The sequence below is a fragment of the Drosophila guanche genome, unplaced genomic scaffold, assembly GCF_900245975.1.
Source record: "Drosophila guanche unplaced genomic scaffold, DGUA_6, whole genome shotgun sequence".
Taxonomy (NCBI): Eukaryota; Metazoa; Arthropoda; class Insecta; order Diptera; family Drosophilidae; genus Drosophila; species Drosophila guanche.
The window spans coordinates 767,365-788,585 of NW_022995748.1; the positions used below are offsets into that span (position 1 = coordinate 767,365).

General features: G+C 44.6%; 1 protein-coding gene and 3 non-coding genes across 4 annotated transcripts in view; 3 read left to right on the forward strand and 1 right to left on the reverse strand.

Annotated features, from left to right (window-relative positions):
- The window catches only part of LOC117584447 (semaphorin-1A), a 115,289-nt gene that overhangs the window by 85,231 nt on the left and 8,837 nt on the right, over positions 1-21,221 (forward strand). The window contains 14 exon segments of the mRNA XM_034273364.1: positions 11,445-11,549; positions 12,404-12,492; positions 12,659-12,800; positions 12,863-12,984; positions 13,053-13,133; positions 13,728-13,873; positions 18,150-18,232; positions 18,294-18,437; positions 18,504-18,615; positions 18,854-18,996; positions 19,073-19,201; positions 20,255-20,462; positions 20,533-20,803; positions 20,871-20,924. Coding sequence (XP_034129255.1) covers positions 11,445-11,549; positions 12,404-12,492; positions 12,659-12,800; positions 12,863-12,984; positions 13,053-13,133; positions 13,728-13,873; positions 18,150-18,232; positions 18,294-18,437; positions 18,504-18,615; positions 18,854-18,996; positions 19,073-19,201; positions 20,255-20,462; positions 20,533-20,803; positions 20,871-20,924 — 1,829 coding nt within the window.
- Trnad-guc lies at positions 2,962-3,033 on the forward strand. Its single transcript has one exon. It is a non-coding gene; the product is annotated as a tRNA-Asp (tRNA).
- Positions 3,278-3,349, reverse strand: Trnad-guc. Its single transcript has one exon. It is a non-coding gene; the product is annotated as a tRNA-Asp (tRNA).
- Trnad-guc lies at positions 9,945-10,016 on the forward strand. The gene has a single exon. It is a non-coding gene; the product is annotated as a tRNA-Asp (tRNA).

Genomic DNA, 21,221 nt, shown 5'->3' on the forward strand with positions numbered 1-21,221 from the left:
GCCTTCATCCGTCTGCGGTTCTCCGAAGCATTTTCCTTGATTCATCCGCTTTTTGTTCCTATTTCACTTTGACTTGCTCTTCATGGTGCTAATATTAAATCGACATTTTTACATACACACACACCGCACACACCGCACACACCACACCCCCTGCCCACTGTCGTTAGTCATTTGGCGCCCGTCCTGACAGGATTTTCGGATATTAGCGAAGGGAATCGGCCTGGACGGCATCGGGATGGGATGCTTAGCTGGGGCATGTTGTTTAGATTACAAATTGCCCCGGACACAGACAGTGCATATAAAAAATCCCATCGTGCTGCAACAAACAACAACAACAGCAACAGCCACTACGAAGAGGATAAAAAACTGTACCAACAAAAAAAATCGAACCATTTCGGGGTGTGGGGTGTGGGGTGTGGGAAAAAATTGCCAAAACCCCGAACAAGCTGAAAAATGTTATCAATTCAGTTTTTATTCGTGACAGGGCGTTGATGTCAGGGGCTGACGGTCGGTGGGCGTGGTCGGTAACTGGCACAAAACTTTTACTCCCCCTATCGCCCCCCCCTCTCTTTTTTAACTCTCCAAAAAAGTTGGTTGACAACATTTTTGTGCCAATTTCGTTGTAAAAATATTGTTGTAACCATGATGAAGTTTTCAATTGCTTTTTCCACCAATATACGACATCTCCGCATGGGTATTTCCCCAATTCCCTACACCCTGCTCCCTCGTTCCAGTGCCAGTTCCATTTTGCCACACTTCGTGCTTCAATGCGAGCAGGAGGAAGGAATCTATTTTTGTTCGGTTTAAAAAGTGCATCTGAAATAAATTTCTATTGCCCGACAGTGTCACTCATTGATCCGTGGATGGCCGCCACTGGCCCTAATACCAAAACGTTGTAAATAAAAATCATTAAGAGCACGAACCAAAAAGAGAGAAAAGGAAAAGAGCTGAAAACGAAAGAGGAAACACGTATTAGCTAGCTTTCCCGTTTAATTTGTTAAATGCTTTCACTGGGAATTAGAGCAGAGAATTCGGAGATGGTTCTGGCCCTTTTTGGCTTCAGCAGTTCGTTTCCAATGAAGATCTTTGCCATTGAACCCCACTCTATTGGCAACTGCATATTTTTTATGGGGTCAACTGGCCCCACTTTGTGGTATTTTGCTGCTTTGAATATTAAAATGGACCCCCAAGGGGCTCACCATTTTGATGCCCTCGACCTTTGTGGCACTTGAAAATATGGCTTAAATGTCTTACCAATTCGCACACGCCTCAGAAAACAATGCAAAGAATAGTAATAAATAATTTATAAGTGCGCATTTGCCACATTAATCACGAGCCAACGCTGCCGCCAGCAGCAACAACGTCGAAGCAAGTGGCAGAGCCGTCAGTTGGGGCGAAAAAAGGCGGAGAATGGCCAACAACGAACGGAGCCAAATCCCTTGGCAGCAAAGTTTTCCCGCTCCAAAGCCGACGCATATTAATTTCGGCACACTCAACCCCGTGGATCCTGAGCCTGCCCTGTTGGTGGGTTGTTGGGCTTCCTGGGCGCGCCATCTCCTGGCCAATGGCATTGGCCCGGGCACAGCGAAGCGTACAAATTGCCATCACTTGCGTTCAATTTTAGACTTTTCCAAGCAAATGCACAAACGCGATTAAAATGCTGACGAATGGCACGGGAAGAAAGGGGAAAGGGCTGTGACATGGGATTGTTCTGGCGGAAACAAGGGGCAAGGCGAAAGGCGAGTGGCAAGGCATGGGGTCAGACATTGGCGTCAACGAAAAATGTCAAGGACTCGGCAGACCGTGCGGACCGTGAGCCCTGAACCGGGAACAACATTGAAAAACGGTCGGGCCAGGATGAGGACCAGGACCAGGACCAGCACCAGCACCAGCACCAGTCAAAGGAGCATGACCACGACCGGCATTGCTACCGGTACCCAGATTCAGGACCAAGCTGCATTTGCATATCACGCAAAACCGCTCCAATTTCGCACCACATTGCCTGTCGATTTTTGGTTCTGCAGGTTAAGGCCTCCAATCCGAACTTCCTGCCATCATGGCCCCACCATCCTTGGGCCTTGGCTATTTCTGTCAGAGTATGTGTGCGTGCTGGCAGAAACTTGACCTTTTTCATTATACATAAGCCCTAGCCGAAAAACAAGAGTTGAAGTAGCGCATAGTCGGTAAATATTTATGTTTAATCGGGAATTTATAATTAGCAAAGATATTTTGCATACATGAATACACAAGTGTCAGATGCATATGCATGAGAAGTGGTGGAATTCAAATGAAGAGATATGTATTTCGCGACGAATTGTGAAGTTTTAGAGCTGATAATGCGAGTACTGTGAGTAATGGAGCTACAATGATAGAGGAACCTATGCAGAATTGATATAAAATGAATCATGATGAGACTCTAGCTTTAGCTAGAGATTTTGGATTATACCATTTGGTTCCATGTTTGTTTAAACTTTTTCTCACTTCTTAAATTTTGCAACAGCAAGTAAGGAACAGCCAAGGGACACAACCCGAAAATTCGTGTTGGCACAATGCGAGCCAACGGGTAACATATGGTGCGCTAGGCTCGCTCTAGCGTGGGCGTGGTACCATCGGCATATAAAATGAATATCAATGAACAGCCCGTGCAGGAAAAACACTCACCCACGTGCGCACGCGACAATAAAACAGCAGCACTGCTGCTCTCCACACGAGAGAAATAATAAAAACAGAAAAAACAGAAACATAAACCGGAACAATACCAAAAGAGAACTGGGTCACGGCTTTCAGATACTCCCTATCGTGGAGGGACGCAGGGCTGTGCACCCCACCAGTCAGCCACTCACCCCCATACGTGCCGTGTTGCCGTGCCTATGACTCATGCGACCAATGCAGCCATTAAGTTGTTTACCGAAGATCTTCCAATGGGAAAGAAAACTGTATTTGGAGGCGTTTCGTTCAACGTCCTCGATAGTATAGTGGTCAGTATCCCCGCCTGTCACGCGGGAGACCGGGGTTCAATTCCCCGTCGGGGAGAGATGTTAAAGTCTTTTTTTATATTTTTTTTTCTTATTTTTTATTAAAAATACATTAAAAATAGTTATAGATAAGTTATAGTTATATAGTTATAGGACCAGACTGCGAGGCCTGGATAGATACATTTTGTACACATCTTACATAGCATATTCTTCGTTTGATTGTATTTTCATACACATTCTGAAATATTCTAAATTGAAACTATCAAACGGAAATAAAAGAAAAAAAAAAGCCTTTCACATCTCTCCCCGACGGGGAATTGAACCCCGGTCTCCCGCGTGACAGGCGGGGATACTGACCACTATACTATCGAGGATGTTGAACATCCCTTGTCAGATTTATGTTTTGTTCTAAAAATAGAGCAGCCCTAGACCCCAATAGATCGTAGAGCCATTTAGGAATGTTGTTGGAACATTTCTAATTGCATATTTAATCCAGTAATTAAGGGTCATTTTTCCGCAACATTTGTGCTTGGGTGTGGCTTCCGTTGCTTTTGGTTGCTTCTTAGATGGTTTTGACCCTGCCGGAGAGCTCGTTAGAAAGTAAAGAAGGGCTAATTTATTTTAGCCAACTTAAATTGGCTTAGGCGAATGACCAAAAGAAAACAAATGGCGCGTTATCTCGAAACCGAAGCTAGCGCCCAAGAATGGCCCTGTGTGTGGGTTTGGGTGTTGGTATGTGTGTGGGAAAAGGGGCCAGAGGACACACAATGCGGGTGCAATGCAAAATGAGAACAACAGCAGCAACAAGAGCAACGGCAACAGCAGCGACAGGGACAACTGTCAGTTTCATTAAAAACAATGAAATCTGCTAAGAGCCAAAAGTTTAAATGAGCGTCTAACAACTGCGAAGGATGAAAGGACCCTCTCACACTCACACTTTCGCACTCACACTCACACTCACACTCACCGTCTCTCTCCCTCACTCTCACAAAGGGGGCACTCAAAAAACTCGGCGAAAAAAGCAGCAACCAAAAGCGTCCGTCTGCAGTAAAATATGTACTCGAAAACAAAGTCCAAACAATAAACCAAATGGCGGAAAAACAAAGAAGAAATGCTTGCAAAAAAAGGACCAAACAAGCACAGCTTGTGACCCTTTTACGGACAATGCACGGACTCTTCTCGTATTTCCTTTTCTGCTTCTACTTTTCAAAAAAATGTGAGCACAAAAAAATCTAAGAAGAAAAACGAAAAGCATTAACAAGAAACAATTAGCTGCTAGAAACGAGGACAGCAGGAGAACAGAATCCTTTCAATAGTCAGTTCCGTTCATATCAAGCAGGACCTTGAAGAGGTTAAACTTGCCCCATTACTGAATAGATCAAGTGTGGCGTACTATGAGGCGGGTCCGATTGCAGGTACTCCTGCATTTTTATTTTGTAAGCAGTCTCTCAATTTAGAAACCTTTTGGTTGCGTTTACTTTTCATTAGACATTAGACTGACTCAGCTGTTCGTCAAGTGGAAAGATTCATTATTTAAGGGCTGCTTGTTTCAACCCTTACTTACACCTGCCACTCGTTGGGGATAAATCAGAGGGAGCCCTTGGGCTGTGCCGCACTTTGAGGGGAGCAGAGCAGCCACTTGCTTGTGCCAAAAGTCGCGTACCCTGCCATCTCCACATGAAAGCAACACACAGAACCACCCTTAATTCCCCCCAGCCACCGCGCCGATGTGGCATGCACCAAATTTGTAGCACACATTGTGGCGGTGATGGCCCACTAAATTAATGTCTGAGCAATGTTGGCGCCAGGATCCCAAGCTTGTCGACGCACACAGCACACAGCACACAGAGCACACACACATCGGAGAATATTAAATGCTACATACGCAGACAGTTTTCATAAATTATGAATTATGTTCTTTGATAGTTTTCCTTGTGGCTTCCACCACCCACCCAAAGTAATCGATATATTGAGCTCTCCACAGCTTTCCATTTTGATTGTTGGCCTTTGGTTGGGAAACTTTTTAACTTCCAGAAGTTTGGGTAATGATTTCCCAGCAACTAATGAAGTTGGATGGGATAATCTGGGGTTCTTTAAATACAAAATATTATATAACTTTCAGCAGTTAAATATCTGATCTCTGTGCTGTTCTTATTTATCACTCACTTTCCTGATAAGTATCTTTCCATCACTCTCGTTTTGCATGAGAAATTGACCCAAATTGAAGAGCCGTCGAAAGGAGAAACAACAACTTGAATAGTTTCAGCTGCAACATCCAATTGTTTCCCTCACCCACTTCTCCGCACACGATATTATCCTTACACTCGTTGAGGTGTTGCCTCATCCTTGTTGTGCTCGTACTCGTACTCGTACTCGTTTTCTTTATGCATTGCCAATTAGACAGCAAACACATTTGAAATCCCTTTTAGCTGCATAAATCCCAAGCACTGCTCGGCTACTCGAGGACTTCTAGTCCTTGCTCCAAGTGTCTGTGTGTCTGTTTTCTTTTTTGGAACTTGTCCAAACGTAACATAATTCATAAGGCACACACATTCGGGCAGAGAGAAAACAGGATAACGACATTTGAGTGATGTTAGTGTGCCACACAGAAGAAGAGATGGAGACCGGAGCCCAGCAACAACAAGAGATGGAGAGGGAGGAACATAGAGAATGTGTGATATGGTCTTAGAACACATTGAGGGAAGGAGGCCCTTGAGTTTAGTGTTAAAAATGAGAGCCAAAACCAACAGACATGATGCATACATGTAGCCAAGAGAGCTGCTGCTGGCTAAACATATAAATTACAGACAAACTGCCGTAAGCACGCATCCATTCTCGTGCCCGCACCCGCATGGCAACACTTCCTAACCACCATTACCCTATGCCCCCATTAACATCCTGTTGAAACAGTGGACATGTTGCCTTAGCATTTCCAGGGTGTTACTTCCTTCCTGATGCCGGCTGCCAGGAACTAGGTGAAATGGATGGGAAGCCCTGCTAATCCTGCATGCCTTTGGCAGCTTACACGCCCCTAATCTAGATCCGGATCCGTTCCTTCCATCAGCATATGTAAATCTCTTTCCAACCGTCTGCTCGGAGGCAAAAGGCAGAGTGAAGAGCTACCATTAATAACAGATAATTACGCGCAGAGTCAGCCCCAGCCTCAGGCCCAAACTTGAGACGACTTTGGCCGGAATTGGATGCTCAGAGAGCTGCTTCTTTGTATTCATTGAATACAGTCGTAGTCCGAGTAGGGCACTTGCCTTGGAAGAGCCAAGCCAAGAGCTGCTCTGAGCCAATTGGCCCAACTTTCGTACCCAAATCCAAAAAAGAGGGCCATTGGCAAGCTGCCTTGGCCAAAGCAGCTCGCTTGAATATCCATTTGGGGCAACGACAAGAAAGACATTAACTTTTAATTTGATCATTTCTAAGCGCAATGCCAGATTCACACAGATGCAAATGCACAGATACACAGATACACAGATGCCGAGATGCAGAGATGCAAATACGCCTGGGGGAAAGTCAAACTCATTTGGCCCCTTGCAGAGTGGAGCGATTGGAGAGTGAAGTGAAGCGAGCCAACAGCTGATAATTGTGGTGCGCCAATAAAAACCAAATTAACCTAATTGCAAAATTTTGCAAAACTCCCAAAGCCAACGAGAACAAGAACAATCAAAAGCAACATCAGCAGAGAAGCAGAAAGAAGATGGCCAGAAAATGGCATAATAAAACCGAAAAGAACAATGAAAGTGGAGCAAGCGAAATGTTACTCTGCCTCCTTGGCCTTCCTTCCATCTTCAGCTTCTCCTTCCCCGTCTTGGGGTAGGACACATGTTGCCAAAAACTTTTGCTTCGATTTGCCTCCACACACAGAGTTTTGCTCTCTGGTCTGTGCTGCATTGCTAACAGAGTACAGCGCAAGTGAAATGTAATTACATCCCAGAAATTGATAACACACACACACAAAAATGGCCAAGAAAATGTGCAGGATTATGTCGACTATGAGTACGTTGTGGGCCCTCTGCCAGCGAATGTAATTAAAGCCTTGACTTGGGCATGGGCGGGGGCTACCATGAACAACGAATTTGGTGACTTAAGATGGGATCTGCCCTGCCATTGAACTAGGTCAGCCACATGGCTGTAATTATGCTAATTAATAGGCCAAAGGCTTTACTTTCAAATTTCCAAATCCCGCCTCTGTCTCTCTGACTATCTGCTGTGCTCAACTTCAAGTGCTAAACCTTGTGAAAACTACTTGGCAATGCAAAGTCAAAAATAAGAGAAAACTGCAAGACTGCAGGCTGCATTTATTTTTGGGATTTATTTTAAGAAAAATAAACTGAACTCTAGCAACTCTTATATCCATCTGGAATGTAGCAATAAAATGCATTCACTTATATCCTCGCCATATTCGTGGCATTTATTCTTACTATTTGCACGCATAATGTTGTAAATCTCCGAAATTCCTTGGCAATTTCAAGCAAATGAAGCAATTAAGTCGTGTGCAATTTCTGCACCGCTCAGTCGCTTTATAGGAATTATAATAGCTAATGCATGAAGCGCATATGCATGGCTGAATACACAACAAGCTTATGTGTAATTATTCCTAAGCGAGCTATTGAAATGAGGGCTTTAGCCGTACGGAACACACCCCTGCGAGGCCCCTGGCATGGCATGAAAAACAATGGGCCTCTGTTGGCCCTGAAAGTGGAAATAAAAAAAGGAAAATTATAAATATATATGTGTGTGTGTGTGTGTGTGTGTTTGGATATCAAATATTTAAAACGCAACGTTCCGAGCAAGAGCGGACATGAGCGGCGATGTAATAAAGTTACGCCTTCCTGCCTGCCTCGTTGCCTGGGGGTCTCTCCCGGGGTGCAACGTCCCTGTCTCTCAACCATTCCGTGCGTCGTCCTGTCATTGAAAATGAGTGTAATTTATGTATTAGCGTGTGAGTGTGTGTGTGTGTGTGTGTGTGTTTGTGTATGTGTCTGCCGCATAATAAAACATGCAAAAATATGCAAATTGCCGCAGTCAACGCGATGAACTTTCATTACGCCTTGTTCTCGTCATTCTAAAGAGCGTTTTCCGTTCCGTTCTGTTCCGTTCTGTTCCGTTTCGTACGTTGTTATGAAAATCGATTATGAGTAAGTCACTTAAAGAGTTTATCGAACTTTATGCCACACTGTGAGAGAGAGCTTCGGGCTTGCGAAGAGCTGGGCTTTCTGCCCAGTGCATAGAGAGGCTCAAGCCAAAAGGAGAAAAAGGATATGGATAAGGGTACGCGAGCGAGTGTGGGGTTACAAGAAAAGTGGATGGTTGGATGGTAGGTGCATAATTTTTGCACGCTAGATTGTCATTTAAAATGAGTTAAGTCCCGGCAATTGCTGCAATGCGGAAAACTTTGCCAGTTCTTCCAGGCCAGGTCTCTCGAAGAGTCCTGTGCACTATCTGCCGCCCAGTCGCTGTTCGCGCTGTTCGTTGGTAGTTGGACGTTTGGGTCGGGACGGGTCGTCAGGTAACTGGCGTTATAATGAGCAAACACTAAAAGCAAACGTAGCTGCACGAAACAATGACGAGAAAGAGACCGACAGACACAGCACAAGACAGAGGAGACAGTATAAAGGGCATAAAGAAAGAGCCGGAGAGCGAGAGACGGGGAGCCAGAGCAAGAAGACACACACAAACAAAAACCAATTAGATGCAACGTGCACAGAGGCGCCACACAGCGAAGGCCAAAGGTGGCAGCACCCACTTTTCCGTGTCCTGTCGATGTTGTGACGAGCGACGGACGGGGCTGACTGCTCCTCAGTCCTGACTATGTGTATCTGTAGCTGAGCAAGTGGATAGTGAGGGGCACGCTGAGGGGCAGGGCTCGTCCATTGTGCAGCTTGTTAGCCAAGCCAAAAAAGAAGAAGGAGGGAAACCTAAAATAAAGCTATAACAATGACAACTTTTGGTCGCTATGCTAATTGCATTCTCTGTGTTAATCACCTGGCATTCAGCAGCATTCTTCCCACCGTTTTGCAGATAGATATCTGTAAAAGTCAAACAAGGAATACTTTTATTAGATGCTTAGATTACGAGACAGTTGTTGGAAACAGACGTAAACCTTTAACTTGCGAATTTGCAAGTAAAGTTCGAGAAATTGCAAAGAAATAAAGGAAAATGCAGTTCAATGCTCTGGAGCACATTGTCAGGGAATAATAATTAATTCTTAATAAATTCAAAGAGTGGAAGAACGGAGTTGCATCTAGAAAAATAAGTACTCTAAAAAATATAATATTGAAAAATTAAAGATTTTAATATAGCCAGCTCCTCTCCTTATTCCCTTAAATTTGAAAATCGCTTTTATTGGCCGTTACCATCACCTGTCCCACGTCCCACGTCCCACACCCCACCCCAATAGGGGTGCTTTTGCCGCCCCCTGGAAGTTGCCTCAGCGGATTCTTGGGTGTGTTTACCGAACACGGAGCCGATTTAACTTTTCACTCACCGCGTGACTTTTACAGCCTCTTAATTTAAGCACTCGCCTGCAGCAATGGCTCCAAGGGGATGGGCTGTAATGGCCTAAGAGTGGCAAGGTGGGAGGGGGTGGTGGCTCCAAAATTAATTTGTTGCAGACTCGCGCTTTTAATGTGGCTTTTTGTTGATTTAATGTTGTTTTTCGCCTTCCTACCTACCCCCCACGCGTTCTTGTCACGTAATTTGCGTTTTCTATTCGATTTTTTGTTGTGATAGCAGAGCTGCCACGCCCATGTGCCTGATGTTGAAGTTTGCATGCAACATGAAAATCTATTGAAAAAAAGCCCACCCTTGGCGGTGATGAAGATATTTTTCATGTCCAGAAATATATTTGTAAACAAATATTATCTTGAAATTAATTTGATTAGATTAAGCATTAGATAGGTACTCTGCCACGTCAGTGCTTTATAACGTGATGACTAATTTGCCGTGCTCGGATCAACATCCTCGATAGTATAGTGGTCAGTATCCCCGCCTGTCACGCGGGAGACCGGGGTTCAATTCCCCGTCGGGGAGAGATGTGAGATCTATTTTTTTTCTGTTTTATTTTAGTAGAAATAAATAAACTTTATATACAGGACAACAACAAAAAAGCCTGAGAAACTTTCGCTTGGTCTGCAAATCTCCCTATATGTGTGTGTGTGTATGTGTCTGACAGTCACTCCTTCCGTCTCACAATCACAATTTTGATAAATTAAAAAGATAAAGTCATCTGCAGTTGGCTTTCTCTTGCGCTGCAGCCATAGAATGAATTATATGTAAATAAATGAAATACTTTTCATGCCAAACAAAGTTGAGACCCCACCATGTCCCTTGCCCCTCATCCGGCATGCGCCGTCTGCCTGAGTCTGTTGCTGTATCTTGGAAGATGCATGGATAATGCGGCACTTTGTCGGGATTCTGCCCCTAAAGTGCCTGAAAAGAGTGGACTGTGGGAATCAGACATTCCCGCAGAGCAATCGATGATTGCATTGGAATCCACAGGGTCTGTGCTGGGTAATGTATAGACTGGAATTGGTGGGGGGCGGGGTTCAGTTTTTGGAGGCCGACGGCAAAGCCATTTCCGGCCAGACAATAAACGGTCGCTCGGCATTTCCGTTTGCCTGCGTTGTTGCCGCTCCTGTTTTTCCATATTTCCTTCTTGTGTTCATGTTATTGAAGCTCCGACAATGGAAAAGCCATAGCCAGAAAGCCGGCGACAAGCCCAAGCCCAAGCACAAGCCAATTCACTGCACAAACGAAAATCAAAACAAAACAACAGCAAACAAAAAAAATAAAAAAACGCAAGCCCAGAAAAAGAAAATCTCATTTATCTTCGCTGGAGCCGGCCGCAGGGGCCCGTCCGATACCGATGCCGATGCCGAGGCCGAGGCCGACTCTGAGGCTTGTCGAAAAGTTTTCCCTCGTTGTTCTTGTCGTTTAGCTTAATGGAATTTGGCGCGCACATTTGGCCAGGGACAACAGGGCTGACAAGTCCGTGCGTATGTGTAATGATTTGTCCCAGACAATCAGCAATTGATGAAAATTGTATGAGACATATTTCTAATGTGTTTTCCGTTTCGCCAGGAACAACAGACAGGGTATTCAAATGCGCTGCATAAATAATTTCTTGGCGAAAATTCAAAGGAAATTTGTTTGTTTTTTTTTTTTGCAGCTAATAGAATGTGACACATAATTGAAATTTATTTACAAATAATGCGACTGAAAAGTGTATGCAAAATGGATAATAAATGCTGGCAGTTAAGGTTTCTATTTTGATTGGCTTAACTTAACTTTCTGACTTTAAATATCCATGGAAAATATATGCATTATATATGTATATTAATATATTAATATTGCATTAATACATGCAAATTAATATATGCATCTGTTTGGGTTTATTTTTAATCATTTGATGTGTGCAAATGTGACTAATCAAACATATATTTTCCTTTTTCTTTGCAGATAATGAACTATATTCGGGTACTGTGGCCGATTTCAGCGGCAGTGATCCGATTATCTATCGAGAGCCGCTGCAGACCGAGCAGTACGACAGCCTCAGTCTCAACGGTAAGTTGTAACCACTTCTGGTAATTGAAAACGTCAAGACTGTCATGATAATGCCTCTACGCGCTCCCCATTCCCATTCCCATTGCCATTCCGTTTCCGGGTGCACCTGAGTTGCCCCGTACCCGTGTTGCCTCCCATTGTCAGTGGCCTCTGCTGTCCTGGACGCCTGCTGTCATATGGCGATTGCGTGCGATTGCCTTTTGCATATTTCAAGGACCTCCTCGGTTTCTCGCTCGCTCGCGTTGCCATGCACAGCTTCCATTAACTGAATCTGAATAGACATTGGCACGTTCGACTGTCATTTACCAACGAAGACGGTAGGACCTCCCACCCATCTGTCCGTCAGTGTTCATAATTTATGTGGTTGCTGCACGAGCGGGGTGCTGCTGCCTGCTGGTTGCCCGTGAATGCTGTGAATATTTCATAGAGTCCAGTGACAGGGTCCAAATATTTGTATATATCACTATTCATATAGATATGTAAATATGTATTCCCCATTTAAAGTCAAGCGTTGCCAATGGCTAACATTAAATGCGACTCCTTGAAACATGTACGACCGAACATGTATGACCCACTTGTTTGCGAAATATTCATTACGTATCCAGCTTCACTTGTCCCTAATCGCGACCCATGCACGTGTTCATCTCCCAACATAAAGTTAATGCCCCTCCACTGATAGCTGATAGCAAATACCAATCGAGTCGCTCCTAGGACACGCACCGCGACGCTCATAAATTCATGAAAATTTGACGAAAATCGAAAACTGTCAGCGATAAAAATGTTTACAGCAATCTGAAGGAGCACAACTATAAATGCATTTGATGACTAAACTTTTTTGTTGTTTCCCCACACAGCCCCGAACTTTGTGAGCTCATTCACGCAGGGAGATTTCGTCTATTTCTTCTTCAGGGAGACAGCCGTGGAGTTCATCAACTGCGGCAAGGTGAGTTCTTCCCCAATCAGTTTAGACAACAGGCCACAAAACAAAGGCAATCAACGGAGAGCATATTTTTGCTGATGTTTGGCCAACGGAAGGTCCTTTGTTTGTGGTCCGCAGATTGTCTAGCCAGCTACCAACAGCAGGTATAATATTTATTTTCGATTTTCAGGCGATTTATTCGCGTGTGGCCCGCGTTTGTAAATGGGATAAGGGTGGACCGCATCGGTTCCGCAATCGCTGGACATCGTTCCTCAAGTCCCGCCTGAATTGCTCGATACCGGGCGATTATCCCTTCTACTTCAACGAAATACGTGAGTTTGGCCAGGACAAAGGCAATACAAATATTAAATTTCATTATATTTCGCAACTTTAGAATCGGCCAGCAATCTGGTAGCGGGAGAGTATGGCTCGATGAGCTCGAAACTAATCTACGGAGTCTTCAATACACCCGCCAACTCGATACCCGGCTCAGCTGTGTGTGCCTTTGCCCTGCAGGTGAGTGAACCTTTTGGTGTCTTTGAGCGATACAAAATATTGAATGAAATTCGTTGTGCCATCCGCAGGACATAGCCGATACCTTTGAGGGCCAGTTCAAGGAGCAGAGCGGCATCGGCTCCAACTGGCTGCCGGTAAACAATGCCAAGGTGAGTGTTTTGCAGCATATACTCGTACTTAGCTCTCAACCACAAGTTAGGGCTTCTGCCTTTGCCTTCCTTGTAAGCGCACTTGGAGGCAGCTGTTGCCATGCAAATTTATGACTTATGGCCGGGCATGCCATAAAAAATGCTCAAAGGCAAATGTATTTTTCCTTTGGCACCAAAATTTGCATTTGCATCTCGAAATGCTTTTGCCAATTTCGGGCCAGAAGATGACTTGACTGCACATGTCGCCATCGATTTGGTAGCCTTTCTTCTCCTTACATTCTGGCAGTTGATGTGCGGTCAGGCGAGAGCTCAAGGGAAGCCAAAAGCCAAAACTGAAGCGTATATTCAAAGCTCATTTGGTGTCGGCATAAACATAAATGTTTACTGCAATGTTTAGGTTTAAACTTTGGTGAAGAAATGTATTTGAAATTAGATTTTAACAAGAATTTATTAGCTCACGGAAGTACAAACTTTGCAGCCAAAGGGTACATTCAAAAGAGGGTTACAAAAAAGAGTAATCACCATCGCAGCCCATTGCTGACTAATATTTTATTTAGCCTTGTATCTGATACGCTTTTCGTTTCTTTTTTTTAGGTTCCTGAACCGCGCCCCGGCTCCTGTCACAATGATTCACGAACGCTTCCGGATCCGACATTAAATTTCATCAAAACACATTCGCTAATGGACGAGAATGTGCCGGCGTTTTTCGGTCAACCGATTTTGGTCCGGACGAGCACAATGTGAGTACAATCAAATGCCATACAGCAGAGTCACTCAGTCCCCACTCTGCTTTGGCTCATCTTTATTTCGTTACTCTGCTGCTTCCGTTTCCGTTGGTGGCAGAGGGCCAACAAAAAAAGACCAAGTCAGCCCCTTCCGAGCAGAAATAATGCTGCGGCAGTGTATCCACAATTTATTTGCAGCATTTAAAGTGCAGAGAAAAAAGCTGCAGTGCAATGGGGAATGGGGAATTTGAATACGTGACGGGGTCTAATTGGGGAAGCTCCAATTTGTGGCTATTTCAGAGCTTAATGTGTGGGTAGTCTGTGGGGAGAGAAGAAAGATGAGAAATTCCTTCCAAATACTATTTAAATCAAAGCGAATGCAATCTCCGTAATCCAATTGGTTTTAATATAAATTTGATACTCTTTGCGGACTGCTCGCTCGTTGCACATTGAAGCGCTTGCACCTAAGGCACTTGCCTCATATGGCTGCACTCGGTTCATACTTCAATGTTTCAGCACCTGTGCCGCATCCGCATCCACTCTCGAAATGGAAATTGGCTAAAGGTGTTAGCCAGAGCATATAACCGTAAACTATAACAATCTGAACTTTAGGACGCTGCAGGAGGAAGGGCAGGGGGCACCGCATGACTCAGTGCAAGAGGTGCGAGCGTCGAGCATGTTGGGTCGTGCCCCATAAATTATTTGAAAAGATTGTGCCAACCGAGATGGCAGAGTGGGCTGGGGGGCGGGAATTTAAAAATTCAATTTGGCAACTTTTCCATGTAATTGAGCCACAATTACGAAGCACTGTTGAGATGTGAGTGGGAGGTAAAAGCGGTAAAACTTTAAAGAGGGTAAATCATAAGCGAGCCACTGAGCAGCCCCTCGACCGAGAGTGGAGTTGGTTCCAGGTGGAAGGTGGGCTTGGGTTGGTTAGTGGCAGGAAGCTGCTGTTACTGGTACTGGTACTGGTACTGGTACTTCTACTGGTACTGGTGGCTGCTGTCCTGGCCTGGCCTGGCCTGGCCTGGCCTGCTGCTGCAGTGAAGCGATAGTTTGAAGCAAACGAACCGAACCAGCCAGAAGGAAATGCATGGATGCGCCGAGGAGGCAACCCGTAACGAAAATATGTATGCACAACTGAATAAATTAGAATGAAATATGGACCACGTAGCAACAACGCAGACTACCGACTACCTCCTCCACATCCACATTCGCTTCCTTATCCCTCATTCCCATGCCCATTCGCATACCCATTCGTGTGCCACATGAGCACACCACAACAAATGCATGAGGCAAAGGGTGTGTGGTGCAGTGCAGCCGGTGCGGTGAGGTGAGGTGAGTGGATCGAGCGGGACAAGTGGTGTGCGAGTGGGGAGCAGAATGGCCACTTTCTGCAACTGAATCATTGCATTTTGGGTCTCAGGCCGGCAAACGGATGCGATGCCATGGGAAGCTGTGCGACGCAAGAGCCCAGAGACGGGCATGCATCAGAATTTAATCAAGACCCAAGACTCAATTCAATTGCATAAAAATGTGCAAAAGTTACTTGAACAATTTTCTTTTCTTTTTTTTTTTTTTTGTGGCTCAACTATTTCTGTATGAAAGCGGGGAGGGGCGGAGCAGCTCTGGCGCATTTCCTGCTAACCCACATATTTGAATTAAATTCCCCATTTAATGCTGGAAATAAAATAAAAGCGGCCTAATGAAAGCCATGGAAAGTATCTTGAATAAGCAAGCGTAAACGAAGCTTAGTAGCTTCGCGATTCAAGAAAAATAACTAAAAGCACTAAACCATATTTTAGATTCAAATATCCGAAAGATATACAATGAAGAAATCTCTGCCCAAAAGCTAGTAAGATAATTAATCACTTTAAATCAATTGCCAGCGCTTTTTGTCAGAGATTATATTCCATCTTCGAGAAATGCAATCCTCGTTTTGCCTTATTGGCTTTTGTCTACTTTTCACCTTGAACTTTCTTCACTTTTTGCCACATCTTCAAAGACAGTAGCCAGTTGGCCAGGTTAAGGACCCTTAAGGACCAAGACCAACAATTTCATTTATCATATTTTCCATTTATATTTTAAACAATTCGCATAAATTATTTGAACCGCAGGGCGTCGCAAAGGGTATGCGGGGAGGGGGGCTATTTTATATCGAACACAAAATGACAAAATCAAATCAGAAATTGCCCAAAAATGTGTACAGAAATTTTGCAGGGAGACAGAAATTTATTATAATTTCATTTGTGGCCGGACAGAGAGGAGAATCGCTTGTCTGGGGGCCATCGACCACTTCCGTTCTTCGAGGGATATCCAGGCAGCTGTCCAGCAGGGGCGTGGCATAAATATAAATCTTGGAATGAAGGAACATTGGAAGGGACACTGGCCAGGCAGCAGCAGCAGCAGCAGCAGAGACAGGACACAAAAGCAGGAGGATTTGCATGTTTGGATGAGGAGTGGTGGGGAGGGCAGGGGCAAAAGTTTGCCGCAAGTTGAAAGTTGTAGCATCTCTGAGAAAAGTTGAATGTTTCAGCAAGTTGGCAGCTTTGGCTCTGTTGCAAATTGCTTCCTGTCTTGGACCGGAAGTATCCCATATTCAACTGATTTCTGGCAGCTGGCTGACCATATCCCGTGCCTTCAAAAACCCACCTCTGCCCCTCTGCTCCTGTGGATGGGGCATCCTTGCTTATCGTGTCTCGCCGTTCTTATCGCCAGGCAATGGCAATGGCAATGCCAGCCCACCTCAGGCGGCGGCAATGTGGTTTGGGTTTGGGTGGGGAGGAGGTTAACTTCCTTTCTGCTTTGTCTGTCGCTGTCCCTGTCCCTGTCCCTATCCCTGTCCCTAACTTGTTGTTGTTACTGTCATCGTCGCCCTCCAAAACCCATCCGAGCGATGCAAAAAGTTGGCAACATTTTTGCAAGTTTCAATTGCCCCGGACTCTGGACTCAGGACTCTGGACTCTGGACTTTGACCCGGAGCTGGACATGTTTCTGGCCCTGACTTGGATCCCCCAGACCTTAAACAATTTTCCCATTTTCTAGTTTCGACTTGAAATATCAGTGTATTTATTTTGCATATGCATTGCATGTCCCAAACATTCCTTTCCACACTTGGCCTTTCATTTTTCTAGTTTTTTGGGCCATGCTAAAAAACTTTGCGATAACTTTTGCTCCTGGACATTGTTCTGTCTTCCATTTTAGTTTCTAATTTGAATGGAGTTTAATATTTAAAACGCCCTTTATTTCAATAGTATTGGCAATCAGTTTTATTTATTCATTCATTTGCGGATAAAATAAATGTTGACCTAAAAAAGAATATTTAAAATTTAACATCAGACATGTGGCAGTTGGGAAATGGCTTAAACTATGCCAGAACAAAAAAATACAGAGAGAGAGATTAGTTAATTAACAATAAAAAGCAAAAGCCATCGTGGGGGGGAGGGACATTCAGCTCTAGTTGCAGCTCTAGTTGTTGTCCTTGATGCCAGTGCTGCTGTGCTAGACATTTGCATTTAAATCGAGGCAGGCGGCAATCGTGACAGCAACAATAGACATGGGGCCAGGCCACAAATGTTGCAGGGACGGTGGCGGAGGGACGCACATTCAGGCGCTTCTGTGGTGGAATCACAGAGAGAGAGAGAGAGAGAGAATTTTCATTTTCATTTTTATTATTTCATCTAGTTGTGTGCTGCTGTTTCAGTTGCTGCGAATATATATGTATACATTTGTTGTACATATAAATACACACAAATTGTTTGTCTCTTGTCCAGCGACAATGTTTTTCCGTCCGTCTGTCTGTCTGTCTGTCTGTCTGTGCATCAGTATCTGTGTCTGCCACAGTGTCGTTGCAGTTGTACGAGTAGCTCTGGCTGTGGCTGTGGCTGTCTCTGTGGCTTTCTGGCATTCTGGCATTCTGCTGCTCGTACAACCCCCGGACAGCAGCCAGCGACCATTTTGGCGTCTGTCCATTATTAATGGACATCTAACCAAAATGACAGACATCCATACATCCGTCCATTGTCAGTGGAACAGAACAAAACAGAACAGACTAAAAAGCGACCAAAGAGAACAACAAGTAAAGAAAACATCCATTGACATTTCTCGTTGTGTTTCATATAAAACGAGTAGCAGCAGCAGCAGCAGCAGCAGCAGCAGCAGCAGAACAAGGCGAGCTGCGAGTAGAAATAAAAACTAGATCTATGTGAAATCGCATACCCCTGACAGCTGCAACATTAATTACGTAGCTGGATGGATAATATTATGTTTATTTGTGTCTGCCTATTTCCAGTTATCGCTTCACGCAAATCGCTGTCGATGCACAGATCAAAACTCCGGGCGGCAAGACATACGATGTGATATTTGTTGGCACAGGTGAGTGCCATTAAACTACATTCAAATTCATATCAAAAATCATTCACTAACTCATTTATAGACCATGGCAAGATCATCAAATCGGTGAACGCCGAATCGGCAGATGCCGCTGACAAGGTTACCTCCGTGGTCATCGAGGAGATCGATGTGCTGACCAAAAGCGAACCCATACGCAACCTGGAAATAGTACGAACCATGCAATACGGTGAGTCGAATGCCACAAAACCTTAACTTGAGGTTCCCAAGTTAACTCTTTGGGGCTCTTCCACAGATCAACCCAAGGATGGCAGCTATGACGATGGCAAATTAATCATTGTGACAGACAGTCAGGTGATAGCCATACAATTGCATCGTTGCCACAATGACAAAATCACCAGCTGCAGGTAGGTCGCCCACAGGACGCCGCATACCAGACAATGCAGAGAAGACACCAGAGAGAATGGCATTTTTATTATCATGTAACAATTTGCGTGACTTTCCATGGCATGTCGTGCGCCTGTCTGGCCTGGCCACTTGACTGCCCCAATATGCTGCGCATTTATGGAGCTTTTACATTTTTTACATTTCACAATTTTTGCAATATATTTATGCACCGATCCACCTCTACCTCTCCATCTGCAGCGAGTGCGTCGCCTTGCAGGATCCCTACTGTGCCTGGGACAAAATTGCCGGCAAGTGTCGCTCCCATGGTGCACCGCGTTGGCTCGAGGAGAACTATTTCTATCAGAATGTGTCCACTGGCCAGCATGCGGCCTGTCCCTCAGGTGAGTACCAGTGGCAGCCCTGCCATCGAATGCGAAATTAACCTCTGCTCTGTTTTTGTCTCTTCACACTCACCAGGCAAAATCAATTCAAAGGATGCCAATGTGGGCGAGCAGAAGGGTTTCCGGAATGACATGGACTTATTGGATTCGCGTCGTCAGAGCAAGGATCAGGAAATCATCGACAATATTGATAAGAACTTTGAAGGTGATTTATCTAAGCGTTTTCTCCCCTCTCTCTGTGCTCATCTTTATGTTGCCATATTTTGCTGTTCGTATTTTTTGTATAATGCACGTACTTGCTTGTCACTCTTCCTGAAATGGGGCTGGCTCCCTTACTATCTCTCTCTCCCTCTGTGTCTGTATCTGTATCTGTGTAGCGCTAACCTGTGCTGCTCCTTGAGAACTCTTACCCCTCTTGTCCACGTCCGTTGTCTTCTGTTGCAAATCACAATTTCATTCCCCAGACTCCGTTGGCTTATTGCCACTTTATGCTATTCAATTTCAATCCCAAATGTTTCCCATGCACTTTATTTCACGCGGAAAATACACGCGAATATACTGGCGCATATATTTTATATTTTGCTGTTGATGTGAAGTTTTTCCATTTGCAATGGAAAATGCTCTGTCTTGGTGTACATCTTTTCTACTTAATAAAAGATACTGCAAATATTTGTTGGGTATTTAAAATGTATCTATTTACTCATTGAATGAAGGCTCATTCCTAAAGCTCTCCTTCGGAGTAAACCAAGTCTTAAGATACAGCAAGTACTTTGCTCTCAATCGTCTCTTAATTTCTTCTACTTTTGACTGCTTGTTTGAAACTAAATCTGCCCATATCTATACCCATTTATAATACTCAACTATTACCATACCATGTGTTGATGTTGTTGTACAATTATATTAACAATTCTTGTTCAATGTTCTTCTTGTTTCTTTTTTGTGTATAATTTCCATCTGTTATCCTTGTAACGTGCGTTCTAAATTCGATGTTTGGATGTTTATTGATGTCGTTGCAATACTCGTTAATGGATCATCTTCCATATAAACCCCACACTGAAACCGCCCCACCTGAAACCACCTGAAACCACCTGACACCTGACACAACAATGAAACAAACAACAAAACCAATCTATACAATATATTTGTTGTTGTGTATTGAAATGTTTGTTGAATGTTTTACCTAAATGCACAAACTGTATCGATGCGAACAACCCGAGATATTATCCACACAAATTTGTGCAAACTGTTCTAATCGAAGGCCCTCAAATTTCCGCAGACATTATCAATGCCCAGTATACGGTGGAGACTCTGGTGATGGCCGTGCTGGCCGGATCGATATTCTCCCTGCTCGTGGGCTTCTTTACAGGCTACTTCTGCGGCAGGCGCTGCCACAAGGACGAGGACGATAATCTGCCGTATCCGGACACGGAGTACGAGTACTTTGAGCAGCGTCAGAATGTCAATAGGTGAGTGAGCAGTCCGCTAATCTATTCTCCACTTATTACTGATTACCCGCCGACTCTTTCCCTCCAGCAGCTTCCCCTCTTCGTGCCGCATCCAGCAGGAGCCCAAGCTGCTGCCCCAGGTGGAGGAGGTGACCTATGCGGAGCCCGTGCTGCTGCCACAGCCACCGCCGCAGAACAAGATGCACTCGCCAAAGAACACGCTGCGCAAGCCACCCATGCATCAGATGCACCAGGGACCCAACTCGGAGACGCTCTTCCAGTTCCAGCCGGACGGCTACAATACACAGCAGACATATCGCGGACGCGACAACTTTGGAACGTTGCGCTCCCACCAGGTGATGGTGAGTATATACTCACCCCTGAGAGTGGCATTTCTCATCTATCATTTCCATTCCTCCCCCCAAACAGGGTGACAACTATCGACGCGGCGATGGCTTTTCGACCACACGCAGCGTCAAGAAGGTAAGTTTGTTCCCTCCAACTGGGCCTGTGGCGATTGATTATTTTCATTTCCGATTCGTACTACTACTACAACTACAACCTACTACTAATCTCTAATTGTAACTCTAATTGCGCTCTTTCGATGTTGTTGACATTTATTGACATTAGTTAACTTAACTAACTAACTAACTAACTCTAAGTCGGAGTACCTTGTGGTGCGCTTGTATTTGATTGAACTCTCCTCGCACACTCGTCGATTGGTGTATTTCTTAGACTCACTTTTCGAACATATAACTATTTGATGTATTTGATCTATGT